This window comes from Ovis canadensis, chromosome 2, assembly GCF_042477335.2.
Source record: "Ovis canadensis isolate MfBH-ARS-UI-01 breed Bighorn chromosome 2, ARS-UI_OviCan_v2, whole genome shotgun sequence".
In the NCBI taxonomy this organism is placed as follows: domain Eukaryota; kingdom Metazoa; phylum Chordata; class Mammalia; order Artiodactyla; family Bovidae; genus Ovis; species Ovis canadensis.
Window position 1 is genome coordinate 158,461,072 of NC_091246.1, and position 27,828 is coordinate 158,488,899.

Consider the following 27,828-nt stretch of genomic DNA (forward strand, 5'->3'; position numbering starts at 1 on the left):
GGGGGCAGCAAATAGGCGGATAGATGAAGCTGGGCCATGAGTTTATGTGTTGAAACTAGAAGTTCATTTTATTACTCTCATTATTTTGCATATGTCTGAAGTTTCCTTTAGTTAAAAATGCAACTATTTGGCTATGTTTTGTTAAAGCATATAACTGACTTAAAACCTAATGATAGCTGAAAGAAGACATAATGTTATAACTTTTTGTAAACTTCTTCATGTTTAGCCAAGAAAAAATATTATTTTCACATCATTGCATATCCAAAATATTGATCTAGCTATTTAACTCTGCTTCTGAACGTCTGGAAAACAAGAATCATGATTTCCATATTCCAATATATGCTGAGTTTGATCAACTAAGACAATTTATGGGAAAAAAAATCTTTTGAAAACCGTACTCTGCTAAGCAAATGCAAAACATTATTGGTAGTGGAGACCACATGTTTGCCCTGATATTTGGAATATATGCAGTGAGCCCTCTCAAAATCTGTAAGCTCAGAACTCTGTCCTTAATGCATTTGGATCTAATACTAGTCATAGTGCTAGGAAAACAGAACCTTCAGGAAGATCTTTTGGATGAAAGAGTAAACTGGAGGAAAGAGGGCGTGGAAATTTTTGATACACTTGCTTTACCTTTGATCCTGCATCTTTTTTAAAAGCTCAATTAAGCAACAGAATGTGAGAGAGAAGTTATCTTTCTGCGACCCCACCAGAAGTAGTTGTTCAAACAACATTTGCATATATATCCTTCTACTGGTGAATTTTAGCATTGTTTTTAAGCTTTTAGATGCAGAGTTATGAATTACTATCTCAAAATGAATTACTATCTCAGTATGCTACACCTGATCAAACCTACTTTTGTGTGCTTTTGATTTTCTTAAAAAAAAAAACCTAATTATAAGAGAATAAATTTAATATATGATGGTATTTAATACATGATGGTCAAGTGAGCAGTAAACAATTGCAAGCTTTCCTAGGGGCTATTTTGCTCTGTCTCACCATCAGGAAGCTAAAGCATATGTTGGATGTTAGCCTGGGTGGACACAAATGTGCCCTATTTACTCAAGGTTTCCTTTGAAGCCACAATTTATAAGTTTTGTTTCTTAGGGGTACATGTCAAACTTCATTTAGCATTAGTTGGTATCCAGATACACTGAATAGCAAAAAGGCAGCATTGCGGGGCAAAATATATGACTGCTATATGAGCAATAATGTCAGTTTCATTTATGTATCTCACAAAAAACAAGAAGAGAAATACAATGGAAAAGCTGACAGGAGGAAACCAAGATAAAAATTATTCACTAAATTTATTTAAGTGTAAAACTTCATATAGACAGGGAAAATATTAAAACTAATAGGTTTTAAATCAACATCTAAGAAGTAGATAATTTTAGAGTAAGTTCTTTTAAAAAGTGTTCTTTAACCCTTAAATTTCAAATAAATTTCAAAGAATATATACTTATGTAAAACATATGTATGTGCACAATATTTTCCTTTTTCCTAAGAATGTTTTGCAAATTTTCTGGAAGAATCTGCAGATTTTAAATATATATATATATAATATACATATATAAATATATACGAGGACATTTGTGGAATTGATGCTTTGCTTTAGAATATTTTTGTGAAAAGCTGAAGTTTGATGGTTGATACAATATGCATAAAATTGACCCAAATAAAACAATTAAATTTAAATAAATAAATATAAATAATTTTATACTTTAAAAGTTATTTATATTTATTAATATTTATTAATTTATATTTATTATTTGAGGCTCAAAACACTTCATGAGCAACACATTATAAACTAAATTCATAGATGTGCAGCTCAAAACTCAATAAGGTTTGTAAACTTAAGCCATCTAACTTTCATAGTATTGACTGCTTCAATTGCACTTCGTTGTTTAGTCGCTCAGTCGTGTCTGACTCTCTGTGACCCAATGTACTTGTAGCCTGCCAAGCCCCTCTGTCCATAGGATTTCCCAGACAAGGATACTGGAGTGGGTGGGTTGCCATTTCCTCCTCCAGGGGATCTTCCTGACTCAGGGATTGAACCCACGTCTCTTGCATTGGCAGGCAGGTTGCTTACCGCTGAGCCACCATGACAATCTGGAAGGCATTTTACAAGTATGATTGCTTACAAATGTAAGACAAGTTATCATACCGTCTTCAACATATATTTTCTGAGACTCATCCCTGTTGTTCAGCTTAGCTTAGTTCATTCACTTTCAATGCTCTGTTTTACTCCATTATGTGACTACACTATTGGTTACTTACTCATTTGTCTCTTGCTAGATATTTGAATTATTTTGCTTTTTGAAGTTATTCCCAGTGCTGCAATAAACTTTTTGTCCATATCTCCTGGTTGCCACATGTAAGAGTTTCTCTGTGATTTATACTTTAAATGATGACAAATTACTAACCCAGTGGTACAAAAAAGAAAAATCAAGTTGAGTAATCCAGAAGTAGAGTAAATGTCAACACATAACTCCAATATGGACATTTATTTATAAATTGCATACTTGTACTATTGTACATATATATATATATAATAGCCATTTAAACTATATGTAAAAAAAGACATTTCTAACGAATTTGATAGAAACAGGTCTAAGTAAAAGTCCAAAAATACTCTTCCTTACCCCCAGTCGAGGTCTTGTGCAACCCAGGAGGTTTACACAACCACTTTAGAATCACTATAACAACCTCACAAGAACTGTATTAAGAAGCACAGAGACAAACTTGCATAATGGCATGGCTATTTCATTTGTAAATCCATACTAGTTGGTTATTTATTGTATCTATTTCTGTTCTGAGGAAATCAATGTATCTGTCAGATTTAAAGTAGATAACACCCAATTATAGTTCAACAACTGTTTTACAAATAATGTACATGAGGATTAAAGGTACCATCTTTAGGTTTGACTTATGCTCTAAGAACAAAATGAAACAAAAATGAAAACACAAGACCAAAAAAAAGAAAAAAAGATCACCTTTGTGTTACTGAGTAATTGATTTTTCTTTCCTTTTTTTTAAAGCTTTCAAACTAGATAAAACCAACACCTTAAAAGACTTGTCTTTAACCCAGGCTTTCTTTTATTAAAGTATACAATTGTGGGTACATGCCTAGAGGAATAATAGTTTGTTCCTAACAAAAGAGTCTGGATTCCACAATATGCCTTTAGCCAGAGGCATCGTTCCCCAAAGCACACAGCTAACTGCATCTCCTGCTGTACCTGTAACAATTTAATTGTATAAGTCAGCCTAGTCAAGCATCTCCAGCTCATGACTGGGAGACATGAAATTCATTGTCATTATTGTCCCTGTCATTTTGGATCATTATATCCTGCTGCAGAATTTTCCTCACTTCAGTGCATTTTTACCTCCAGGAGCCAAGGATTATAGCTGAGGTTGGGGTGGGGGCAGGACCGTGAACTACATTTACCTCGGGGAAGCCAGAGATTAAATTGGCTTTGCTCTCTCACAAGCTGAATTCATCTATTTGTATGCTGTGAGTTTTAGGCTGGAATAAAAATGAATATTCTAGTGAAACTTGGGTTTCAATTCCCCCTTTGAAACATGGCTGTAACCAACTTTTATTTACATTAGGAAAGCCAATGTAATTTCTCGTAGGTTGCTATTTTCATATGTGCATAAGGAATACTTAAGGGCATCATTGAGTATGAAATAACATATCTCTCTCTGTCACTGCCTGGACTCTCAGAAGGAAGGATTTAAAGCTGTAATTTTGTTCTCCAGTTGCATCTTAACAGAAGCTTAATGGGGGTATCTTATGGTTTTAAATATTTAATGATTTTTAATTATATCTCATTTTCTGTGTACTGGATTGGATGAGTGAAGTTCAACTAGAATGGCAGCAAAGATCTCTGGGATCAAGCAGAGTAAAGCTGACAGAGGAAGACAAGTAAGTTTCCGAGGAAACAGGCAAATCATCATAGCTGGCTCAAGAACCTCACAGCCCGCCAAGTCACCTGAGCCTGCCGTGCCTTAAGCACTTCTTGCTGCTGTGGAAAGAGTTCCAACAGTCACCAACCTACACACGGAAACCCACGGTCAGTGGTAATGGCCACAGGCCGGTACAGCTGGTCACTCTCTGGTAGGACCGGAACAGGGACAGAGGAAAAACACTAGGACTAGTCTCAGGCAGAAAACCAGTAAGATGGCTGTACTGCTTTCTCTAACGTAATACGAAAAAGAAAATATAACCTGGTATGTCACTTCCTACCCCAACTTTCACTTCAGAGGGATTTTACTGAAAAATCTGACATCTACTTTGTTTACACAGTCTGTGAGGTCACAAAGAGTCAGACACCACTGCGCATAGCACAGCATACTGAAAAAAGATGGTGGTTATTCCTCCACATATGTGAGTTTGTTTTTCAGAGGTTAATAACATATGGCAAGCACAGAATAGCCACTGTAATTACAACATTAACAGAATCCCTTTGCTCTACACCTGAAACTAACATGATACTGTAAACCAACTATATTCTAATTTAAAAAATTAGTAAAAGATACTCTCTGCCCTACAGCCATCAAACTCGAATCCTACCCTCTTTCCTATTCCTTGGCAACCAGAGTGTTTCCATATCTGTGTAAATATGCCTAATCTGAACATTTCATATAAATGAATCATGTGAAAAAAAAAAAGTATGTGGTCAAAGATGTAAACTTCTAGTAATAAGATAAATAAGTTCTGGAGATGTAATATATAGCATGTTGTGCTGTGCTGTGCTTAGTCTGACACTTTGGATCCCATGGACTGTAGCCTACCAGGCTCCTCTGTCTATGGCAATTCTCCAGACAAGAACACTGGAGTGGGTTGCCGTGCCCTCCTCCAGGGGATCTTCCCAACCTAGGGATCAACCCAGGTCTCTCACATTGCAGGAAGATTCTTTACCATCTGAGCCACCAGGGAAGCCCAAGAACACAGAAGTGGGTAGCCTATCCCTTCTCCAGGGGATCTTCCCGACCCAGGAATTGAACTGGGGTTTCCTGCATGGTAATGTTGTTGTTATTGTTAAGAAAGGTTTATCTTATAAATTACAGTGTTCAGAATTCAACTGCAATGGTATATGCTTACGTATTTTTTTCCTTTCTGAAGTACTTTGGTAGCAGGATAATAATGCTATTTTTCTGGTTAAAGAGTAAGTCCTCCTTTCCTTGCTCTGAGCACACATTTATTACATTTAATTCCTTTCTATATGCTCCTTTCTACCTTATTTGCATGTTGTTATTTAATTTGCTCATCACACCATTAGTTGTAGCAAGAGTTGCCCTACCTGTGAATACAGCTGTGAAACTGGAGAGCTACACTGTTTCCCATGGCTGTTTTGTCTTGCCTCAAGCATGACATAGTTGGACCTACATCATTTCAGAACAAGATTAAAAAAGAAACTATTTCCAGTGACTAGAATGATTTTTACTTTTTCAAGACTTGGGTTTCACAATCAATTTTCAAATATCAATTTGAAATTCTTTTTAAAAATAATTTTTAAACTTTTCAGTAATCTTTGCTAAACTCATAATTTTGCAATCTGTAACAAGCTATAAAAGCCAATTGTAGATTAAAGAAATTCTCCTTCCTCTGATTTTAATATGATAATGTTTCTCCTGCATTATGTGACATAGATTTCCCTTGGTTTCTCTATGTAGAATCAATAAGAATCTATAATTCATAACAATATCAAACCAACATAAGATAGGACACCACAAATTCAGATATGACATCCACTAATATTCCCCTCAAGGAGCTTCAGATATTCACAAGCTAAAAAATAAAAATAACAAATAAAAGTAGTTTGTGTTCAATAGGTCACGTGGTAGAGAAAATGGCCAAGTACTTGAGAGAGTTTGCATGGGAGGGATTAAAATTAAGAGGCAAAGGGCACAAACATTTCCACGGCAGGATGGGCAGGGGTCCATTTGCAGAATGCCTTCTGATTCCTCCTGCACCAAAAACCTCTTTAGTGTAATCACCCAACAAACTACAATGGATTAACGTTAAGGGTTTGAAGAAGGGAAAGAAAATTCAGTTAAGATTGTCCTTTAACATGAGATTCAATCAGGGGCACCAAAAAAGTAGTTAAGTGGACCCCTGTGGTGTTTAGATGCTGCAAGGCACTGTAAACTGCATTTTCTGGCTTTTAACGTTTGTCAAAGACCCTTAACATTTTTCTAACATTGTTGCTCCTAACATATCTTCTTGAGTTTGTCTCCATTGCCCCATCTTCATGCATACATTTTGCATTCATACATGAAAGCCTGACAGATAGCTAAATTGGTTCAGAAACCTAACGCTGAGGAGAAACAAAGGCGGTAGCCTAAAAGATATCCCGTATTACGAAGCATAAATATCAAAGTTTCCTGAAAAAAGAAAAAAACAAAATACATCTTCATACAAAGAGTTTAGATATCTAACACTAAATACATAAGATCACGTAGTGGGATTTTAAAAACTCACTGAGCTATAGGGCCTAAGCTATCCTTCGTGTCACAAAATTTCTAAGACTTTTTGAACGTATACAGTTATCTGTGTCCAGCTATTTATTTATAAACAGAAATTCCTGGACTATTTTCCAATTCCATTCTCCCTTAAAAAACGCAGTAAAATGTCACAAACAGCTTTTCCTGTGATGTTTTGTGTTGTATTGTGGTTCATCTGGAGCTATGTTAAGTGGTTAGTTCCTTCAAATAAAAGTGTACGAAACTGTATTTGTTACCACACACACAAACACAATGAATTAACACTGAACACAAGGCAAATGGGTACTAGATAATGTCACTGTTAGAAAACATCTAATAACAATAAAATAAGCATTAAAAACTGAGGGACTGAAGGAAAAAAAAAAAAAAACAGACTGGTTTAACAGATGCAATGTTCGTCTACCTTCATCACATAAATTATATGTTCAAGAATTGTGTCCTGTGCAAAATATGAACATGTCCATTTCAGCCCAGAGGCATTTTTCTCTAGGCTTATAACCCCTTGAAAATAGAGGTTTCATCTAGAAAACCTAACAGATCCTCAGCTGCTTTCAACATTATAATATATTCATAAGGCAAGCGTTCACTGGCAAACATATAACAAATTAAATGGCATGAAGGTTGGGGCCCAAAATGCACAATGATGGAAAACAGACCAATCCAACCATGAGGTTCAAAGTCGAAGGAATATTCAAGACCGAGTGATGTTAAAAGCAAAACATTACTTGCAGAGTGCACATGTGTGTTTGTGTGTTGTGTAAGATTAGCATTAATTAGTATGCAAAACTATCTCATTAAGAATATACTGTAACAGTCATGAGTATCTCGAAAAAACAAAAATCATGTACCATCATAGTAGACAATTGCTCCCACCAGTTTGTCCTTCTGAAGCATTGGGAAATGCTCAAGGGCTCTTGATTTGCTGAGGACATAACTGCTTTTCAGGCAATTACTTCCAGCAACCAGATCATATAGCTTGATTCCTACCCAGTAGTATGGTAACTGCCACCACCTACAGCATAAAGAGGGGAAAAGGTTTCTTTACAAACAGGGTACAGAATGTCACTTTATATGACACTTTTTATTAAGAAAAGCCAAATATATCTAGAAGTATACTGCATAAGAAACAAGAGAAGTGCCTTTCTGTTCTGAGACCAGCCCAGCTGAATTACATACATAAATGAATCATCTCGAAGGCAGTGGTTCTGGACCTGACTGCATATTAGACTCTCTAGGGAGCATCAAAAATAAACATAGATGCCTGGATCTTATGTTCCTAGAGATCAACTGAACTAGACTAGGGTAAAGACCAGAGTGACTCTAGTGTACATCCAGGGTAGAGACTCATTGGCTTCAGATATCTCAAGCCACCTATGACAAAATACAGACAAAAATGATAAAATTTGTTTCTAGACTCCACAACACTCATGCAGCTAACAGAGCTACATAATCCTATATGTCCTATTATCTGTATTCCAGTTTAAGTCAACTTGATGGATAGCTCTAACAATATTCAGAAAATTGGGTTTAATAATTTACAATTATCTGACACCTACAAACCAAATTTCAGGTGTGGTTAACTCAGAAATGTAAAATGACACAAAATGGCTTAGGGTTTGGAGTTGACATATGTCAGCTCAGGTTTTGCAGCAGGACTCACTCTGGCTCTGCATTTTAGCCTGCGAATGGCCCTCTTATGTTCCCCAGTGCAAGTGCAGCTGTTCCTCTATATACTCTCAGAAACTGGAGTTTAAAATGACTGATTATATAAGCAGAACACAAGCCACTGTGCCTTCAAGATCTAGCCCTCAGAGGTGAGTTGGCAGAGAGTAATTTAGAAAAAGTCACACTTTTTAAAATACAACAAAGGAAAATATTTTTAAAGGATTATAAGATTAGGACCAATTACAACTACTTTAAGAAATACACATTGAGGAACTTCTGCCATTAAAACTGGGTTGTTCTATTGGCCTCGGATAAGCAAAGAGTATATTGATGATACCAAAAGGCTTACTTGTAAACTGGAAGCATAATAGGCAATGGAGCTGATAAATGGGGAGCAATTTCCAGCAGGTTGGCACGCTCATGAAGGGCTTCTTTTACCATCCTGTACTGAAAAGCAAAACAGAGAAAATTAGTTTGGCAGTAACAGATCATAATATTTTCAAATGGCAAATAGACACCCTGCCAACTGATTGATACACAGAAACCTCTCTACCTCTGAGTGAGGATGGCTCCCTCCTAATCAAATTTCTAATAATACATCATGCTGTCAAACTGAAAGATTTTTTAGAAATCTTAACTGTATTTGCATAGGAGAAAAACATGCTGTCAGAGTTCCCAGGTGTAAGATATTTTCCTGACTTGAGTTATAAGATTATTGTAACAATTTATCTTGCATTGTCTGTATTGTCCCTTTCTCAGGCCCCCATAATATTTTCTCATGTAAGAGATAACAGATTGTTCAAATTCATGTTAAACGTTTCTTCTTGCCTCCACTAGCCCAAGCAGACATAGTACTTAGGAGTTGCATGGTATTTTATAAATGATCATGAAAAAGCTTTTGTCTTTAGTTATCATTATCCCTCTCTGAAGACCTAGCATTACTATCATAATACTAATTTTTACAAATGAGAAAACTGAGGCTCATAGAAATTGAATACATAAGTTATAGCACATCACAAGCATCTGATTCTAAACCTTATGCTCTTTTCTTTACGTCCATCAAGGTCCTAAACAGACATGTAAGGAAAGGGGACAGAGTCAAAACTGACAATGTCAAGTTAGTGCTGCTGTGTTTTTCATGGACGAAAAGCAGATAGGGAGTTCAGCTGATTTTTTTTTTTTACCCTCTCTGGGAAATGTCATCTTCCACACTGCCTTGGCAGTTTTCAAATGGTGGCAGACTGGACACAACAAAGTGTGACATAAAAAAAAAAAGCATGACTCAGATCATCTTTTCCTTCAGAATATGTCAGTGACAATATGCAGCGTGACTGCATTTGCAGTTAAGATCAATTTAATACTCCTCATGTATTACAACAGAGCTCCCCTGAACCTGCTTGGGAAGTAGCAATTTGGTGGCCATTGGTCAGAAAAACAACAAAAAACAATCACAACTGTTAAAAGGTAACACATCCAAAAGTGATTTTGTAAATCTGCTACTTTGACATGTCTGTGTAGAAAAGGACCCTGGTTACTCATGAATGTGTTGCTACAGGAAAAAACAACAACAACAACAAAAACTGACATACCTCTCCTGAAAGACACTCCAGCAGAATATACTAACTAGGTAGTTCCAATAGAAAGAAATGTTAAAGGCCATTAAAAAAAAAAAAACAAACCTGATTTAATTGGGTAGAAAAAAAGCATAGTAACAATTTTTGTTTAACAACCAGCATACACAATTACCTGCTCAATATCCAACTTCATGATAGCCTTCTGAAGATATCTCACACCACCATGGATCAATTTAGTGCTTCTGCTGCTGGTCCCCGATGAGAAATCATCTCTTTCTACAAGGGCTGTTTTTAGTCCTGTGTAACCAGAAAACCAAATTAACTTCTTAAATTACACAATTTGTATGTAATTCATTAAAGGCACTTCTCCAGGGTAGAGACAATCACAAGAAAAATTACTCTGAACATGGATAAATTTGTATTCAAAGTGCAGTACACTGTCTATATTATAATGAAGAGATTTTAGTCTCTTCCTGGGGGAAAAGTCAAACCAGAACTAGAAGCATATTAAACTGTGAATGAATCACAACTAGAAAATATTACAGTGCAATTTCATGGCAGTAATATACTCTGGTGGGTTTCGAGGGTTGAAGGGAAGACTGGCACCCATCTTTATCCATGTAGAGTTAACTCAGTATTGTTACGATGCCTTCTGGAACTGACATTTAACTCCTCACTACAAGAGCCCAGACATGTGCCAGCCTCTCAACTTCAGTCAACTCTCATGCACGTGTGTTAAGTTGCTTCAGTCATGTCTGACTTTTTGTGACCCTATGGACTGCAGTCCACCAGGTTCCTCTGTCCATGGGGTTCTCCAGGCAAGAATCCTGGAATGGACTGCCATTGCCTTCCTCTAGGGGATCTTCCTGACCCAGGAACCAAACCCGCATCTCTGGCACTTCCTGCATTGCCAGGCAGATTCTTTACCACCAGTGCCACCTGGAAAGCCCCAACTCTAACGCATCAACCATGGATCTAGACTAGCCATCCACAGGCACGTTCCTCTTGCCAGAGTGGTGTGAGAGTGGGTATAAAACAGGAAAAGAGATCAAAGGCATCAAAACAGAAGAAAAAGAGGATAAACTCTGATGTTGAGTTTACAGTCTAACTGAAGACATGTGAGCACAATACTGTAGAATTACAAAGAAAAATACATGCCAGGACAAATGAACCCAGTACAGAGTATCCATGAGTAAAGACAATATTCTTGGGAAAGGCGAGGCTGACTAAGGACAAGTCATTCCACCCTCCTTTCTCTTTGAGAGTTGCAATAAATCTCTTAGGAATGAAATGTTTTGTTTTGTTTTCTTGCAGACACACCTCTGCCTCTTCAGGATTGGGAGGACCAAAAGTACTATGAGTCCCATACGCTAGTTACAAATGAAATCCAAAACTTCAAAAGACCCAAAGTATACATCAACAAGAAGCCAGGAGGAATTTTCATGGCTTGGCATACTCTTGGGGGATGAGAGAATGTCATAGGGTCCAATTACAATGAGAATATGTAACTGGAGCAGTTTGGGCTCACAAAGCTCATATAAGAGAACCTGCGCATGCATTCAATTCAGAGCCATTTATTACATTTAATACCAAAGGGTCGTTTTTATAACTTTTTAACAGTTTAAATATCGTACCCAAATGTCATCATAAAATCAGGGCAATTCCCTTGACTCAAAAGGACAAAATATTTGGAAACTGTGGAGAGAAAAGTAGAGAACTTTGATTCAAGGGCAAAACTGTTAATGCTCTAATGAACTAGCAAAATAACACAGAAATTACAGGTATCATAGATCCACATCACTCTTTTTAAGCATTTATGCCAGAAAAAGATATGTAGAGTTCTCAACTATGAAAATGCTAGCAATATTTAGTTAATTTGGTACAGGATGTATTAAACACATAAAAATATTTCATATTAGTACATATTTTTGAGAGCCTAAGTGCCAGCGAAAGTCCTGGTGTTAGAAATGAAATAGACATGGACCAAGCTGTTTAGTAGCTCCCAACCAAAAGAGAGGCAAGTGAACAAAATGAAGCAAAGTTTCATGGGTGTTTCATTTGAAAATGCAGTGGACTCTTATCTTAAAGGCGGTCAAAAATTAAACTCAGAATATAAACCCCAAATTGCTTAGTGGCGATTACATTTGCAATCTCTTTAAGAATGCACTGTGTTGATGAGTTCTATCAACTTTACTTAGTAAATCCAACACAGACTTCTTCTTCCAGCACTAAAATATACCATTTTTTCTTCAGTTGAAGATCAGATGAGGGAGTTGACTTTCAAATGGCATTTAAGAGCCAGATTATTTAAAACACACCTCTCTTCCAGTCTTAGAAGCAGTCGTGGCATTAAGATGCCCACACCATGAGAGGCAGGGACATCAGACTGAGAGAAGAGAAGCAGTCTTCCATCCAGCCCCTGGCTCCCACCTACCCAAAGGTACCCACAGGCTGTGGGAGAAGATGCTTAGTCCCCAATCAGCCTCCCTTCCTAGTATGTAACCCCCTCCCCTAGAGTGTGGACTGGACCGGGCATCTTATTCTAATCAACAGACTATAGCCTCGATGATGGCTGGCCACTTCCGTGATTATGATTATGAGATTATGAGAGACTGTGACCTCCTCTCAGATGAAGCAAGCTGTCTTGTTCTGAGTTAAGGAACCCATGGATCCCCCAGTCAACAGGTCACAAGGAATTGAGGCCTCAGTCCAATAACTTGTACGGCTCTGAATCATGTCAACATCCCTGTCAATTGCTAGAAAGCACTGCACCTTGTCAGCTTGTGAGAGACTGAGAGTCAGAGGGCCCAGGCAGATTCCTGACTCGCAGACACTGTGTGGGAAAAAAATATTTTTGTTTGAGGTCACAAAATTTGGGGGGTATTTTATGGATGGGGCTTCCCTGGTGGCTCAGATGGTAAAGAATCTGCCTGCAATGCAGGAGACCTGGGTTTGATTCCTGGGTTAGAAAGATGGTCTGGAGAAGGGAATGGCTGCCCACTCCAGTATTCTTGCCTGGAGAATTTCATGGAGACAGAGGAGCCTGGCAGGCTACAGTCCATGAGGCTCCAAAGAGCTGGACACAACTGAGTGACTAACACTTTCACTTTCTTTATGGATGACACAATTGTTGCAGTCCCGGCACGGGTTGGAAAAGAATTTCCAGACATGAGACAGAATGAGAGGGAAATAAAGTTTATTGCAGTGGGAGATGCTGTTCTACAGTGGGCCAGCTCAAGGGAGAAGCAACGTGGAACAAAGGTCCTTAGTCCACTTTTACACCCAGGGTACAAGGAGTGAGATGGGGGTCTTGTGGGTCATTTGCTGATTGGACGAGGCACGAATACTGGGTAGGGGAAGACCAGGGCAAATAAATACCTTCTCCCTATGGGGTAGGAGGGGAGACAGGTTATACTGTCCCATTAATAGTTACCACATGGGGGAGGGAAGGACGATAAGGGTCTGGTTTTTCCATTCCTGGATTCCAAGACCCTCCTTGGTTTTATCTGCTCTTTTGTCCTTGGGTCACCACGTTCCTCCCTCTCTTTATGTTTAGGGCCAATTCTTTGGCCCCTTTTGATACCCTGCTCATGTCTAACTTTTTCCCTTCTCAGGCATTTGGGAACCCAGCCTCAGAGGAAAAGGGGCAGTAAGCTCTCTGACTTCTTCAGGCTGTACAGGGGCGTCGTGGGGCTCTGGGTTCCCTTGGCCTGGTCTCTGTCCAGGTGCATTTATGCAGAGAGATGAGAGGCCATGGAATGATAAGGGGGATTTGTTTCAGCATTGTCTAGGTGTTGGTCAGGGAATATTCTTGTTGTAGTACCACTTGGGGATTTGTTGTATTCTAGAAGAAACAAACTTAACAAGAAAGTTAAAGGTACGTGGCCCAAAGATGAATAGAAGTAGAAAGCTGCTCAGGGGCTAGCCAGGAGAACCAGGCCCAGACAGTGGGTCGTGACATTAGTGTTTCTCTGGGTACGAGAAGGTACAAGGATTTGGGCTCATAAAATCTTTACCTGAAAACATCTGACTATCTGAAGGCCAGTTCTTCTGGTTTTATTCCAGAGCACAGAGTGCCTTATTTCTGATCTCCACCCTAAACTCCTTTCAGGGGGTGTTGAAGGTCAGCAGCTTGCAGTGGTCATGATGTAATCTTTGTAGAGGCAGCTGCCAAGTGCCAACTTCCAGTCAGCAGGGTCCCTTCACAGCCACATATTTGACCATGTTTTGGGGGGATTTCATGGCCATTGTCATCTGCAGTGCTGGGCAGTCTCATTCCCAGGTCCAGGGAAGATTCCACTCAGTGTGCTGTTACTAGAACAGGCCTTGCAAGCAGCAAAAGTCTCTGGACCATACCTGTCTTACTAGCCTCTTGGTCCAGGAAAATATTCCCTCTTGTTGCTTCTTCCCATATCTAGAGTTACATTACTACAATCACTGATCTCATATGGAACTGCATATCAGCATTTTATCACAGGCTCAGTCACACAATTAGTAACATAAGAAATAATCTTCTGAAACGAGCGACATAGAAAATAATATAGCTAGCAGTTATGAGTAATGTCACAAGCAAGAATTTAAGTCAAGAACTTTCCTTAGGTGTAGGCCCAGTATACCCCAGGTCATCTGACTTAGTTAAATGATTATAGCCAGGTGTTAATCTCCTGGTTGTACATCATGGAGCATCTGATCTTTATCTGAAGATTGCTTACTGAGATAAGCTTTGGAAACAAACTTAGAGTGTCCTTTTTAATAACTTAGTTCTATCTTTCAGCAATATACCATAACAACAAGGAACTATCTCAGAAGTAAGTGTTAGTAAACACTAGACCCTAATTAACAAAACTAGAAACTTAGTTTAAAAATTAACAAAACTTAATATTCAGTGACACTTAATTTTTTCGTATTAATCCTGTAGTTAGGGAAGGCTTTAGCCCATCAAAAAATGGAGTTTGTCAGGGAAAAGCCAAGGGATGTCTTGGGTCTCCCATAGCCCTGACTCTGATTTAACAGCTTCTGTTCACCCATTTTTAATTCCCTGATTTAGGAGTAAACTACTTTGACTGTGTGGATAATAAACTATTGAAAATTCTGAAAGAGATGGGAATACCAGACCACCTGACCTGCCTCTTGAGAAACCTATATGCAGGTCAGGAAGCAACATTTAGAACCAGACATGGAACAACAGGCTGGTTCCAAACAGGAAAAGGAGTACGTCAAGGCTGTATATTGTCACCCCGATTATTTAACTTTTATGCAGAGTACATCATGAGAAACACTGGGCTGGAAGAAGCACAAGCTGGAATCAAGATTGCCAGGAGAAATATCAATCACCTCAGATATGCAGATGACACCACCCTTATGGCAGAGAGTGAAGGGGAACTAAAGAGCCTCTTGATGAAAATGAAAGAGGGGAGTAAAAAAGCTGGCTTAAAGCTCAACATTCAGAAAACGAAGATCATGGCATCCAGTCCCATCACTTCATGGAAAATAGAGGTGGAAACAGTGTCAGACTTTATTTTTGGGGGCTCCAAAACCACTGCAGATGGTGATTGCAGCCAAGAACTTAAAAGACGCTTTCTCCTTGGAAGGAAAGCTATGACTAACCTAGACAGCATATTAAAAAACAGAGACATTACTTAGTCAACAAAGGTCCATCCAGTCGAGGCTATGGTTTTTCCAGTAGTCATGTATGGATGTGAGAGTTGGACTATAAAGAAAGCTGAGCACCGAAGAATTGATACTTTTGAATTGTGGTGTTGGAGAAGACCCTTGAGAGTCCCTTGGACTGCAAGGAGATCCAACCAGTCCATCCTGAAGGAGAGCAGTCCTGGGTGTTCATTGGAAGGACTGATGTTGAAGCTGAAACTCCAATACTTTGGCCACCTGATGCAAAGAACTGACTCATCTGAAAAGACCCTCATGCTGGGAAAGATTGAAGCGGGGAGGAAAAGGGGACAACAGAGGATGAAATGGTTGGATGGCATCACTGACTCAATAGACGTTGAGTTTGAGTGAACTCCGGGAGTTGGTGATGGACAGGGAGGCCTGGAGTGCTGCAGTTCATGGGGTCACAAAGAGTCAAACACCACTGAGTGACTGAACTGAACTGATACTGACTGCCAGGTTTTAAGGACATCAGGATAGCAAAAGTCTAACCACAAGAGCTTATTTTTTTGTAGAAGCAAAATGAGCTTTGTCTACATGTACCATAATCTTAAATAATGTTTATTTACTTTACCAAAGTAACGAAAGATTTTAAAAACAAATATAAATCACTTAAAAGCAAAGAAATTCATTGTGTTATCAAAAGCTGCATTCTAAGAAAACTTTGTTCTCTTAAGATAGACAGTAGACTAAATTCCAGTCTGTTATCAGTTTACCAGATTAAAAAAATTTGTTTATTGTTTAATCTTAGAAGTCTTTTCCATAAATCTTGAAGTAGCAGTATTCTTGCAAAGGCATCAGAGTGAAACCATAGAAGGCATGTTTAAAATCTGATTAAATTGCAATTAGCAATGTAGGCTGGTCATAGCTGTGATACTGAACACTTTAATATGATAACTAGAATTATAACTGACAACATTTTACCAGAACATATCAGATTTTCATGAATTTCACATAATTTCTAGGATATCTGTATTAGTAACATCAACCATACAATATAATCTGAGAAGATACATCACTCCTCCAACAATACTTTCCATGTAATTTAACATGTCAAATGAACTCGGGTAGTTTAATATCTCTCTTTGGGATGTTTCAGGGGCCCTGTGAAGTATCCCAAAGTTAGTTAGAAGTCAAATGATTTAGGAAGTGTTTTCAATAAACATCAAGAAGGTTTATAACACTCAGATAGGATCATATAGATCACAGTGAAACAATATATTCACTTAGTTAAAGTTAACAAAAGATTTCAAAGGTAAACACAGAACAGATCACTTCAGAGGTAAAGAAACTTGATATCCATTATTGAAGGCAGTTCAGCATCTCGAGAAAACTTGTATTTATGCACAAAACTCTTCCTTTGGGGTCCACTTTCTATAAAACCTTCTTATCACTCTCAGTCCCCATTACTTTGTTCCCCCATCCTGAAACAGCCACGTGTAAGTCAGGCCTACTTCCTTTTCCCTCATAAAATGTAATTTCATTTCTCATACTCTCTTTACTGAAAACACACATCCTACTTTCCTTAAGCAACCAAGAACTGACCTTTATATTAGCATTCTATTGATTGGTGAGCATAAATACCAGTGATAATTTCTAAAAAAAAAAAAAATTCTAGAGAACATCTCCGGATGGCATCAAACATTACTCATTAATAGTTTTAAATCTCTAGTTTCTCTGCAAGAGGAAGTTAGTGTTCAGTAATTAATGTTTCAGAATCTTATTATATTTGAAAATGACCTAGCTATTCAATAAACTTCCGTCACTTAGTTTAGCACATCCATAGAAATTTAGGTTACCAAAATCTAGAGATTGTTTTAGATAGAAATTTCTAAAGTATAATTACTCTTAATAGAGTTTATCTAAAAGCTCATATCTCATTTATATATTCTTTTGAAGTCTCTTCACTAGAGGTACTTTCCTTGATGACAAACTTGTAACAGATACAATAATATAACAATATTTAACTTGTAATAAACCTAGGTACAATGAAAATACTATGCTTAATGACTCTTAGACATGTCTCTGTTAGACTAGCAACCAAACATTAATACTAGATATTTAATACTGAATATTTCCCAGTTCATGTGAATCTGAAATTCTTTTAGGTTAATTCTCTTGTATTTAGAATTGTCTGATTTCTAAGCACTTACTTTTCTTTAGGCCAATTAAATTAGAACTCATTTACAACTTCAGCAATATTATTAAAAAACAACAACAACAACACAAAAGACACACACTGAGACATACATAAATCCAGATAGACAGACAGAGATCTCATAGTTTTCCGCTTGAGATTTCAAATGTCTCTGTGATCCTCCACCGGTTGTTTTTTTTTTTTTTTTGAAATTCTAATTTGCCCACAGAGGATGAGATGGTTGGATGGCATCACCGATGGATGGAGTTTGAGTGGGCTCCAGGAGTTGGTGATGGACCAGGAAACCCGGTGCCATGGGGTCGCAGAGTCGGACATGACTGAGTCACTGAACTGAACTGAACTGAATTTATCCAAGGCTGAGGTCTCAGGCAACAAGGACATGAAGAGGGTTAACTTCAAGCTTTTCCCTGCTGCTGCTGCTGCTAAGTCCCTTCAGTCATGTCTGACTCTGTGGGACCCCATAGACGGCAGCCCATCAGGCTCCCCCATCCCTGGGATTCTCCAGGCAAGAACGCTAGAGTGGGTTGCCATTTCCTTCTCCAGTGCGTGAAAGTGAAGTCGCTCAGTCGTGTCCGACTCTTCGAGACCCCATGGACTGCAGCCTACGTAGGCTACTGCGTAGGCTCCTGCGTCCATGGGATTTGCCAGGCAAGAGTACTGGAGTGGGGTGCTATGGCCTTCTCTGAGCTTTTCCCCAGGCAGGCCTTTTAAGAAGCTAGTTGTTTTTAATTGCATATGCTAAAAGAACTGGTTTTGCAGTTTCCAAGAAAAAAATTTCACTTTAACCAGTTTTCTCCAGAGTCTAAAGAGTATCACGGCCATCCTGTGTCAAAAAGTCATCTTTCCTTTCCTTAGTCATAGTTTTATAGCTAAAATACAGACCAAATAGCACTCAAATTGACTCTGATATCAGGGGCAGATCAACTGATAAAAATCTTGGATTTTCCCTTTGGTGCAAAGTAAGGTCTTTGTCCCATCAGAAGAATCTGAAGGGTTAAGGGAATTTGCAGGAGTTGGGGAAGCTCTGTCTTTCCCCACTCTGAGAAGTTAGAGTAGTTAGAAGGGAATTCTGTAGGATGTAGGAATTGGGGAAGCTTGGTTCCCTCCCCACCTGAGAGATAAACATAGTTAGAAAGGAATTATTTAGAATGTTAGGAGAGTTTTTGATCCTTCAGGCTTTTGAATATAAGAGAAAGACCGGGACCAAAGGGAACCTCAGAATCCTTTCCTAGAGATCGTGTGGCTATGAAAGGTCAAGCATGGGTTGTCTAGGAAATCTGATGGAGAGAGACAGAGGGGGACAGGAGGCAACAGAAAGACACATGTGGCGTGAGTGGCCTGAGTTCCTCGTGTCCGGATTCTGACTGAGGGCCACAAAGGACTGCGTGTAAGGAGATTCCGAGTCCTCTCCCTGCTTTTGGCAAAAGCTAGTGTGCCTCTGCTCTTTCATCCTTGGGTCACCACAACAATTCCTTGTGTGAACAATAACTACAGCCAAGGTGGATTTTTTTTTTTTAAATTGTGTCAGGGGAGGGATCTTGGAGAAAGACTGAGTCTAGAGGGGAGGACGTGTTCAAATGCGTGGAAGGAGGTGGAAGGGAATTATCATCAGCAGAGATCAGCTTAAGCAAAAGAATTCGGATGACTGAAACAGCCCAATTTATGTAGGGTCTGCTTCTCACTGAGGGGCTGGAGTGCAGGGGACCATCTAAGGGACCACACAGCAGAAGCGGGGCGATATAGAGTCTGCCTCACAAGGCAGAAGATGGTAACTGGAGAGTAATGTGAAGAGAGAATTTTATGGGCTGTGTTATCAGGATGGATTTTTTTTCTTTCCCAAACTGACACAGTGTGAGGCAGGGAACTACTCTAGAAATCAGCAAGCCATCTCAGGAGGATATTTCAGGATATTTTAAGTGACAGCTAACACTTAAAAGCCTCAAAACTGCTTTTGCAAGAATTGGACATTTAGAAAAGTTGCTCACATGTACTTATGTGAGAAACCCTAGTGAATACCAACAAAAGTTAAAACGGGCTCTCTGTCAAAATAGGCTGTTTTTATCTTATTCCATTATTTCCAGTGGCATATCATCAAACTACCTACTGGAATCTCTGAAGAGAAATGATACTGCTCCTTCCAGAGCAAAAAACCCAAAATACTCCAAACAACAAAAAATTTAATATCTATGAAGTTACAGCCAAATTGATAAATATTAAAGCACCATGTAACCTGAGTATTACCAAAAGTTTTCAGAACCTCAAAAACAAGGGGAAAAAAGAGACTCTAAGAAAACATTTCAACATTTTCAACTGCTTTTATGCTAAATGTTCTGGATTTCTCGTTTTTGTTGCAAGAGAAGGATGGAATGAGGAAGGAGGAAAGTAATGCAAAATCAAGACATTATTAGTAGTTAGAACTGCTTCTTCCTTTGATTAGCTGATGGCAGCAAAGACAATGAAATCTTGTAAAGCCTTATAATGATCTTGCATGGTTCCATTACCTAAGGTGTTCCTTTTGTTTCACCTCTCAAAAATTCAAACTTTTTTCCCCCACCAATCTGAAATAAAAAATTTTACTAGTTTTTTTTTCCCCCAGTGTAAAGCAAGAAAGTGACGAGAGAGTGATGTTTTATCGTCTCAGAGAGAATGAACACTACTTATAAGCGACATTCAGTGCTAACATTCTGGATCTTAGGTAAAATAATTAAATTTGAAGAAGGTCAAAAATAATGCACCCAGGCTTCCAGTAACTGTGCCTGGCTGTGGATCTAAAGCACCAGGGAAGATCTTTTCTCCGAGTGGAAAGAATGAGCAGCAGTGAAGGGCTGGCCTCTGTACATTTACAATAATTAGCTAAACTTGTTCAAGATTTTATGAGGAATAGTTTTTTTTGGTCTCTTTCCAGAAGTTGCTTTTTATGGAAACCAATACAGTCTATCACTGCTGAGATGAACCTGAACATTTGGGAGTGGTATGATTATTCAGTTTTTTGTTTTCATAATTGATTGCTCTAAGTAGGTATTCACGTGAATTTCATGGTAGTGGTAAAGTACTAACATTGGGAGTGAGATTACTCTGAAACTCTTACGCGGAACAATAAGCTTAGTTACAGCAGTAGAAAAAAGTGAACTTGAAATCTACCTTTCAGTCATCTTTGCCCATCTCTGAAGTTAAAATTGTATCTTCGAGGTACGGCCAGGGATATGAATTAAACACAGCTCATTACAGATTTGCCTTTTCTACTCTGAGTGAGAATGTCTAGCTACTAGGCACCTCCAACTAAACCAATTCATGGATCAAGACAGTTGGATGAATTTAGAGGGATAATTACCATCTAAGGGGAAGAATGGTATGACATTTAACTTTCACAACATGAAACAGAACAGAAGTACATTTTAATACCTTTTACTGATTATCTTATTATACATGCAAACATGCTCAATATAATAAATGCAGAGAAGTAAAGAGAACAAAATAAAACTCTCCTGTAATCACACCATTCAGAGATAACCACAGTTGACATTTGGGTGTTTAAATGTTCACATTTTCTGTGCATGTATATAATCATATATGCACATTTTTATCAAAACAGGATTGTATAATACATTCCTTTTATTCATGTAACATTGTTTATTGTAAACATCTTTCCATGTCAATACATATTTTTCTATAATTTCATTTCTAATGTGTGAATAGTAATACATTAAATATTTACAATGATTTATTTATTCAGTTCCCTCTTTCTGAACATTTGGGTTATTTCCTACCTTCAATATCACAGCACTGCAAGATTATATTTTCACTTAAACTCTCTGCATCTTTATTTCGTTATAGTAAGTTTTCAGATATGGCATTATTTAACTATTTTTATATAAAAAGGGCAGATTAATAGCTATGAAATAACTATCAGAGGCACCCAGGTAATAACACACAAATCAAAAAGTACAGACACTCTGTACATTAGTACCATAAACATAGCTATTAAAGCCACATGCCCCATGAAGGAAAAATGATGTCATTTAAGGAAAGGGAAGTTTATCTTTCTTTAGAAAAGCTTTGGGCACTTACTTTTGGATTTCAGAAAGCCATTGAAATTAGTAAGAAAAGTGACCAACCCAAAGGCTGCATATTTTATATGAAGGATAAATTTCTCTAAAAAGTAACACTTCTGTAAAGCTGTAAAGCAATCCTGGCTTGTTACTCCTCATGATCAGGATCCTATGCTTTAAGCTTAGTGTTTTCTAACAGTAAATGCTAACATTATACAGAGCTATATAACATTGGATTGGTTATTATACCTATTTCTATTTTTATGTTAGAAACAGATACACCATTAATGAAACTATTTGTTAAGTTAGAACATGTCATTAACATACTTTGTGCTCCTTACACACACACAGACACACACACACACACTTGATTATGGAGGCACAAAAATGTATTAAGCTATAACATTAATTATAGTTATACATAAATGGTTAGATAGTATCACTGACTCAATGGACATGATTTGAGCAAACTGGGAGACAGTGGAGGACAGAGGAGCTTGGCATGCTGCAGTCCACGGGGTCACAAAGAGACAAGATGTGACTTAGCAACTCAACAACAATAGCAATACAATTTCAGGGGAATAAGGAAGTTGCTGATGTTGCTTTCTCTTTTTACTATTTTATCATAACACCAGCCAATGTTCAAAGAGAGAAGGACTATCCAAACAATATAAAATTATGAAAAGAGAGAATAACACACTGCTGGTTTCCTATTTATAAAATTCAGACATAACTAATTTTAACTATTAAAAACATACCATATATTCTCCAAAATCTTCCTATGCTTGTAAACCTATGTGCTTTTTTGCTTCAAGAACAAATACAATTAACAAATTCATTTTTCACAACTTGTTTTTCAATTTATAATACATTTTAGCCATTTTCCCTGTAAATACTTATAAACCTCTCTGGATAACTGAATGGCCCCAATTTATTAAACCAAACTACACTTATTTTGCTAATAAATACTGCTCTAAGTAAAATTTTGATCAATATGGCACTGTAAGTTTAGCTTTACACTTTTCTCTAAACATAGAGAAAATTTTACATATATATATTTTTCAATGTATGTGTATATATACATATACGTATGTACACACCCACCACACACATATTTAAGTCATGGTTGCCTCAAAAATAAACACCTCATGAACCACAGATGTAGTGAAACTCAGAGCTGAGTAGTTAGATCCAAGCCTCTGTCTTGGTGGGATTTGGGTCTAGAAACTGACAAAAGTAACCAAGATTTCAGTTCCTGAAAGGCAAGAGGTAGGGAGAGGGGAAGAAGGCAGACCAGTGCTGGAATGCCAAGACTGAAGAAGGGGCTGCTGACCACTGCCTGGTACTGTGGACCGTCTACTGTGACATGCCCAGGAGGCAGGAAGAGGGACCCAGCCTGGAGGGGAGACCTGAGCCAGGGCACCACCAGCTGTCTGGGAGTTGGTCTGCAGGATGTCCAAGATCATAACAGGGCAGAAGCCTTGATTTGGTTCTGAGAAAAATCTCTGGGGGGACTTGAAGTGGGCAGTAACTATATCTGTAGAGTTTAATGTATGGAAACAGAGAGTGATGCAAAGCTGATTTAAAATGGGGAAGGAAAGAAGGAAATGGAGAAAAGTAAAACAAAACAAAAAAAAGCTGTAAGGTAAAAAACACAATCTAAACACACATGACATCCAAATCAATGGAGATGGACCAAACATACCTACTGAAACATAAATTCTATCAAACACTAAAAAAATAAAGAAAAATCCTGCTATTTGTATTTTATCATAGACATACTAAAACAAAAGGATATAGAAAAGCTAAAAATAATATGAAACAAATTCTCTCTGTTATGGTATTTTTCCAGTTTCATGGGTGCTTATTATATTTATTGTATATATAATATATTGCTGTGCTTAGTCACTCAGTCATGTCTGACTCTTTGCAGCTCCATGGAGTGCAGCCTGCCGGGCTCCTCTGTCCATGGGATTCTCCAGGAAAGAATACTGGAATGGGTTGCCATGCCCTCCTCCAGGGGATCTTTCCAACCCAGAGACTGAACCCAGATCTCCTGCATTGCAGGCAGATTCTTTACCATCTGAGCCACCAGGGAAGTGTAAAAATATTACATTATTATTAAATATATTTATATTTAATATAATATATAAATTACATTTATATTAATATCATATATTACATTTAATATAACATATATATATTAAATTTACACAAATTTTAACTTTTATGAAATCAAGTTTAAACAGGATTTTCCAAAAGAAAATTGTTTCACTGATGTCATGCTTAAAAACATTCTTTCTTACTCCATTTTTAAAAAATTTCTTCTGATAGGTTTGTGATGTTTTATTGTTAAACCCTTGGTTCACAGAGAGCATGATAAATAGAATATAAATATACATAAATATATATGTAAATATAAACATAAATTTGGGAAAGTGGACACTTCAACAACACTTATTAAATAACCAATAATTATAAATGCTGCCTTTATCATATCCTAAATTTTATGTATTCAGATCTACTTCTAGCCTCTTACTTTTGTTCCACTGGTCTCTCTTGTTTCTTTTGCAAACTATTTTATTTAAAGTAGCTTTAGTGAAGTGAAGTCGCTCAGTCGTGTCCGACTCTTTGCGACCCCATGGACTGTAGCCTACCAGGCTCTACACTTTAATATTGACAGACCGCTATCTCCTTTATCATTATTTTTCTTCAAAATTAATCTAGCAAATCTCAAAGTCTAATTTTTCCAAATACCTCTGGCACAGTTTCTCTAATCCACCCCACCCCACTCCTGACAAAGACAGTCACTCTAATGTAATCACTGAATTACATCAAATTTACAGATTAGTAGCAATTGCAACATAGTCTAATTAGCAATGTCCAGGAAATAGCAAACTTTCATCTGTTGCAATTCTACTGCCCTAAAATAGGGCGGTGGTGGAAGAGGGTGAGGGGTGCAGGTTTGGAATTCCCAGAATGCGCTATTTTCCATGGCCCTCCCTATTCTGCATCTTTTTTTAATTCAATGCTCATAGTTCATGCTTTTCACAAATCTTTATTTATGCAGAAGAGTGTTGTTATCCTCCATTATGTCTGAGAACCTTAAGGCTCTCCACAAGGTTAAGACACTTAACTGAAGTTCATGGAGCTAGTAAATGATGAAGCTGACTGATCCCGCTCAGTTCTACTCTCATAGCCTTCATCCTTACTCGCTATCCCAAACTATCTTAGACTTCAAGGGGCTGCAGTGAGAATTCAGGAATTATTAGCCAGACATCATTCATAAGCTAGATGTATATATACATTTTTAAACAGGAGAACTACAATCTATCAAGAGGCAGTATTCTTTGGAATTTGAATTGAAGTCATAAAAGTTAAGTTTACAAACAAGATGTTAAATCAGAACGGGACTAGTTGATCCCTGATATATGCAGGTAGTCACATAAAAGAACAAAAAGAGCTGAAAGAGAAACAGCTTGAAGCCCCCTGAGGGGGTGACTGTATCAGATTCTCATCATTTCAGTAGCCTGTATCCCCATGCTTCTAGGTTGTGCTCTTGCTCAGGGACTGGCCACGGAGGTGTTAAACAGAGAAGCAATTTCTATCGATCCTAGAGACCTGCCCAAGAACGTGAGGAGAATTGTGCATATTATGTTTATCAAATAATATTACAAAAGAAACAAATGAAAATTGATTCCCAAGAAAATGCAGATGGTAACAATGCAAATAAATGTTCATAATGAAAACCTCAAGACTTTTTCTCTTCCTTCTATGGTCTTTGTTTATTCATTAACAAAATCACATTTGCGCACAGTATTTCATCAAAAAGCTTGTGCAAACATTTTTATACAAGCCCTATAACATCTAGCAGTTCCCCCAAAACTTTGATGTCCTGAAAAATCTAATTATTACTGGTAACTTTAAAAGATCACAGTAATTTATTTTTGTCAAATGTGACTAAAGATTAATGGATACAATCAGGAATAATTTGGTAAAAACATATCAAATGCAGAGAAAGCAAAATTTGTTGTTAAGTGAAGCATCAAATATAATAAAAGAGCAAATTCCTTGAATGAACAGCAACAATGCACAATTCATTAACCAAATGCCCACAATCATTTCACACTTCAGAGGGCTACTGATATGATCAGAAATTGTTGTAAAAGAATAAATATAGATTAACTTCAGCATCTCTATACATTTTAATTACAAATGCTACCCTCAGAGGGCTACCAGCATAATAAAGGAAATATAAACTATGGATTTGGGCTTCCCAGGTGGCACTGTGGTAAAAAATATGCTTGCTGACGCAAGAGACGCAGGTTCAATTCCTGGGTCAGAAAGATCCCCGGAGAAGGAAACAGCAACCCACCAGTATTCTTGTCTGGAGAATCCCATGGACAGAGAAGCCAAGAGAGCTACAGTCCATGAGGTGTCAGAGCCAGACACTAGCGACTGACTAAGCATCAGTTCAGTTCAGTCATGTCCGACTCTGTGACCCCATGAATCGCAGCATGCCAGGCCTCCCTGTCCATCACCAACTCCCGGAATTTACCCAAACTCATGTCCATTGAGTAGGTGATGCCATCCAGCCATCTCATCCTCTGTCGTCCCCTTCTCCTCCTGCCCCCAATCCCTCCCAGCATTAGTCTTTTCCAATGAGTCAACTCTTCACATCAGGTGGCCAAAGTATTGGAGTTTCAGCTTTAGCATCAGTCCTTCCAATGAACACCCAGGACTGATCTCCTTTAGAATGGACTCGTTGGATCTCCTAGCAGTCCAAGGGACTCTCAAGAGTCTTCTCCAACACTACAGTTCAAAGGCATCAATTCTTCAGCGCTCAGCTTTCTTCACAGTCCAACTCTCACATCCATACATGACCACTGGAAAAACCATAGCCTTGACTAGACGGACTTTGTTGCCAAAGTCATGTCTCTGCTTTTGAATATGCTATCTAGGTTGGTCATAACTTTCCTTCCAAGGAGTAAGTGTCTTTTAATTTCATGACTGCAATCATCATCTGCAGTGATTGTGGAGCCCAGAAAAAATAAAGTCTGACACTGCTTCCACTGTTTCCCCATCTATTTCCCATGAAGTGATGGGACTGGATGTCATGATCTTCGTTTTTCTGAATGTTGAGCTTTAAGCCAAGTTTTTCACTCTCCTCTTTCATTTTCATCAAGAGGCTTTTTAGTTCCTCTTCACTTTCTGCCATAAGGGTGGTGTCATCTGCATATCTGAGGTGATTGATATTTCTCCTGGCAATCTTGATTCCAGCTTGTGCTTCTTCCAGCCCAGTGTTTCTCATGATGTACTCTGCACAGAAGTTAAATAAGCAGGGTGACAATATACTGCCTTGACGTACTCCTTTTCCTGTTTGGAACCAGTCTGTTGTTCCATGTCCAGTTCTAACTGTTGCTTCCTGACCTGCATATAGGTTTCTCAAGAGGCAGGTCAGGTGGTCTGGTATTCCCATCTCTTGAAGAATTTTCCACAGTTTATTGCGATCCACACAGTCAAAGGCTTTGGCATAGTCAATAAAGCAGAAATAGATGTTTTTTCTGGAACTTTCTTGCTTTTTCCATGATCCAGCAGATGTTGGCAATTTGATCTCTGGTTCCTCTGTCTTTTCTAAAACCAGCTTGAACATCTGGAAGTTCACGGTTCACATATTGCTGAATCTGGCTTGGAGAATTTGAGCATTACTTTACTAGAGTGTGAGATGAGTGCAATTGTGTGGTAGTTTGAGCATTCTTGGGCATCGCCTTTCTTTGGGATTGGAATGAAAACTGACCTTTTCCAGTCCTGTAGCCATTGCTGAGTTTTCCAAATTCGCTGGCATATTGAGTGCAGCACTTTCACAGCATCATCTTTCAGGATTTGAAATAGCTCAACTGGAATTCCGTCACCTCCACTAGCTTTGTTCATAGTGATGCTTTCTAAGGCCCACTTGACTTCACATTCCAGGACGTCTGGCTCTAGGTGAGTGATCACACCATCATGATTATCTGGGTCATGAAGATCTTTTTTGTACAGTTCTTCTGTGTATTCTTGCCACCTCTTCTTAATATCGTCTGCTTCTGTTAGGTCCATACCATTTCTGTCCTTTATCGAGCCCATGTTTACATGAAATGTTCCCTTGGTATCTCTAATTTTCTTGAAGAGATCTCTAGTCTTTGTACTGATCGCTGAGGAAGGCTTCCTC

General features: G+C 38.1%; 1 protein-coding gene across 5 annotated transcripts in view; it reads right to left on the reverse strand.

The window, feature by feature from the left end:
- GPD2 (glycerol-3-phosphate dehydrogenase 2) overlaps nt 1–27,828 on the reverse strand; it is a 236,629-nt gene that overhangs the window by 56,673 nt on the left and 152,128 nt on the right. For all 5 annotated transcript variants that reach the window (XM_069574381.1, XM_069574386.1, XM_069574385.1 and 2 more), the window contains 3 exons: nt 9,919–10,043; nt 8,522–8,619; nt 7,356–7,519 (listed from right to left, as the gene is read on the reverse strand). In XM_069574381.1, coding sequence (XP_069430482.1) covers nt 7,356–7,519; nt 8,522–8,619; nt 9,919–10,043 — 387 coding nt within the window. The remainder of the gene's footprint in view (nt 1–7,355; nt 7,520–8,521; nt 8,620–9,918; nt 10,044–27,828) is intronic.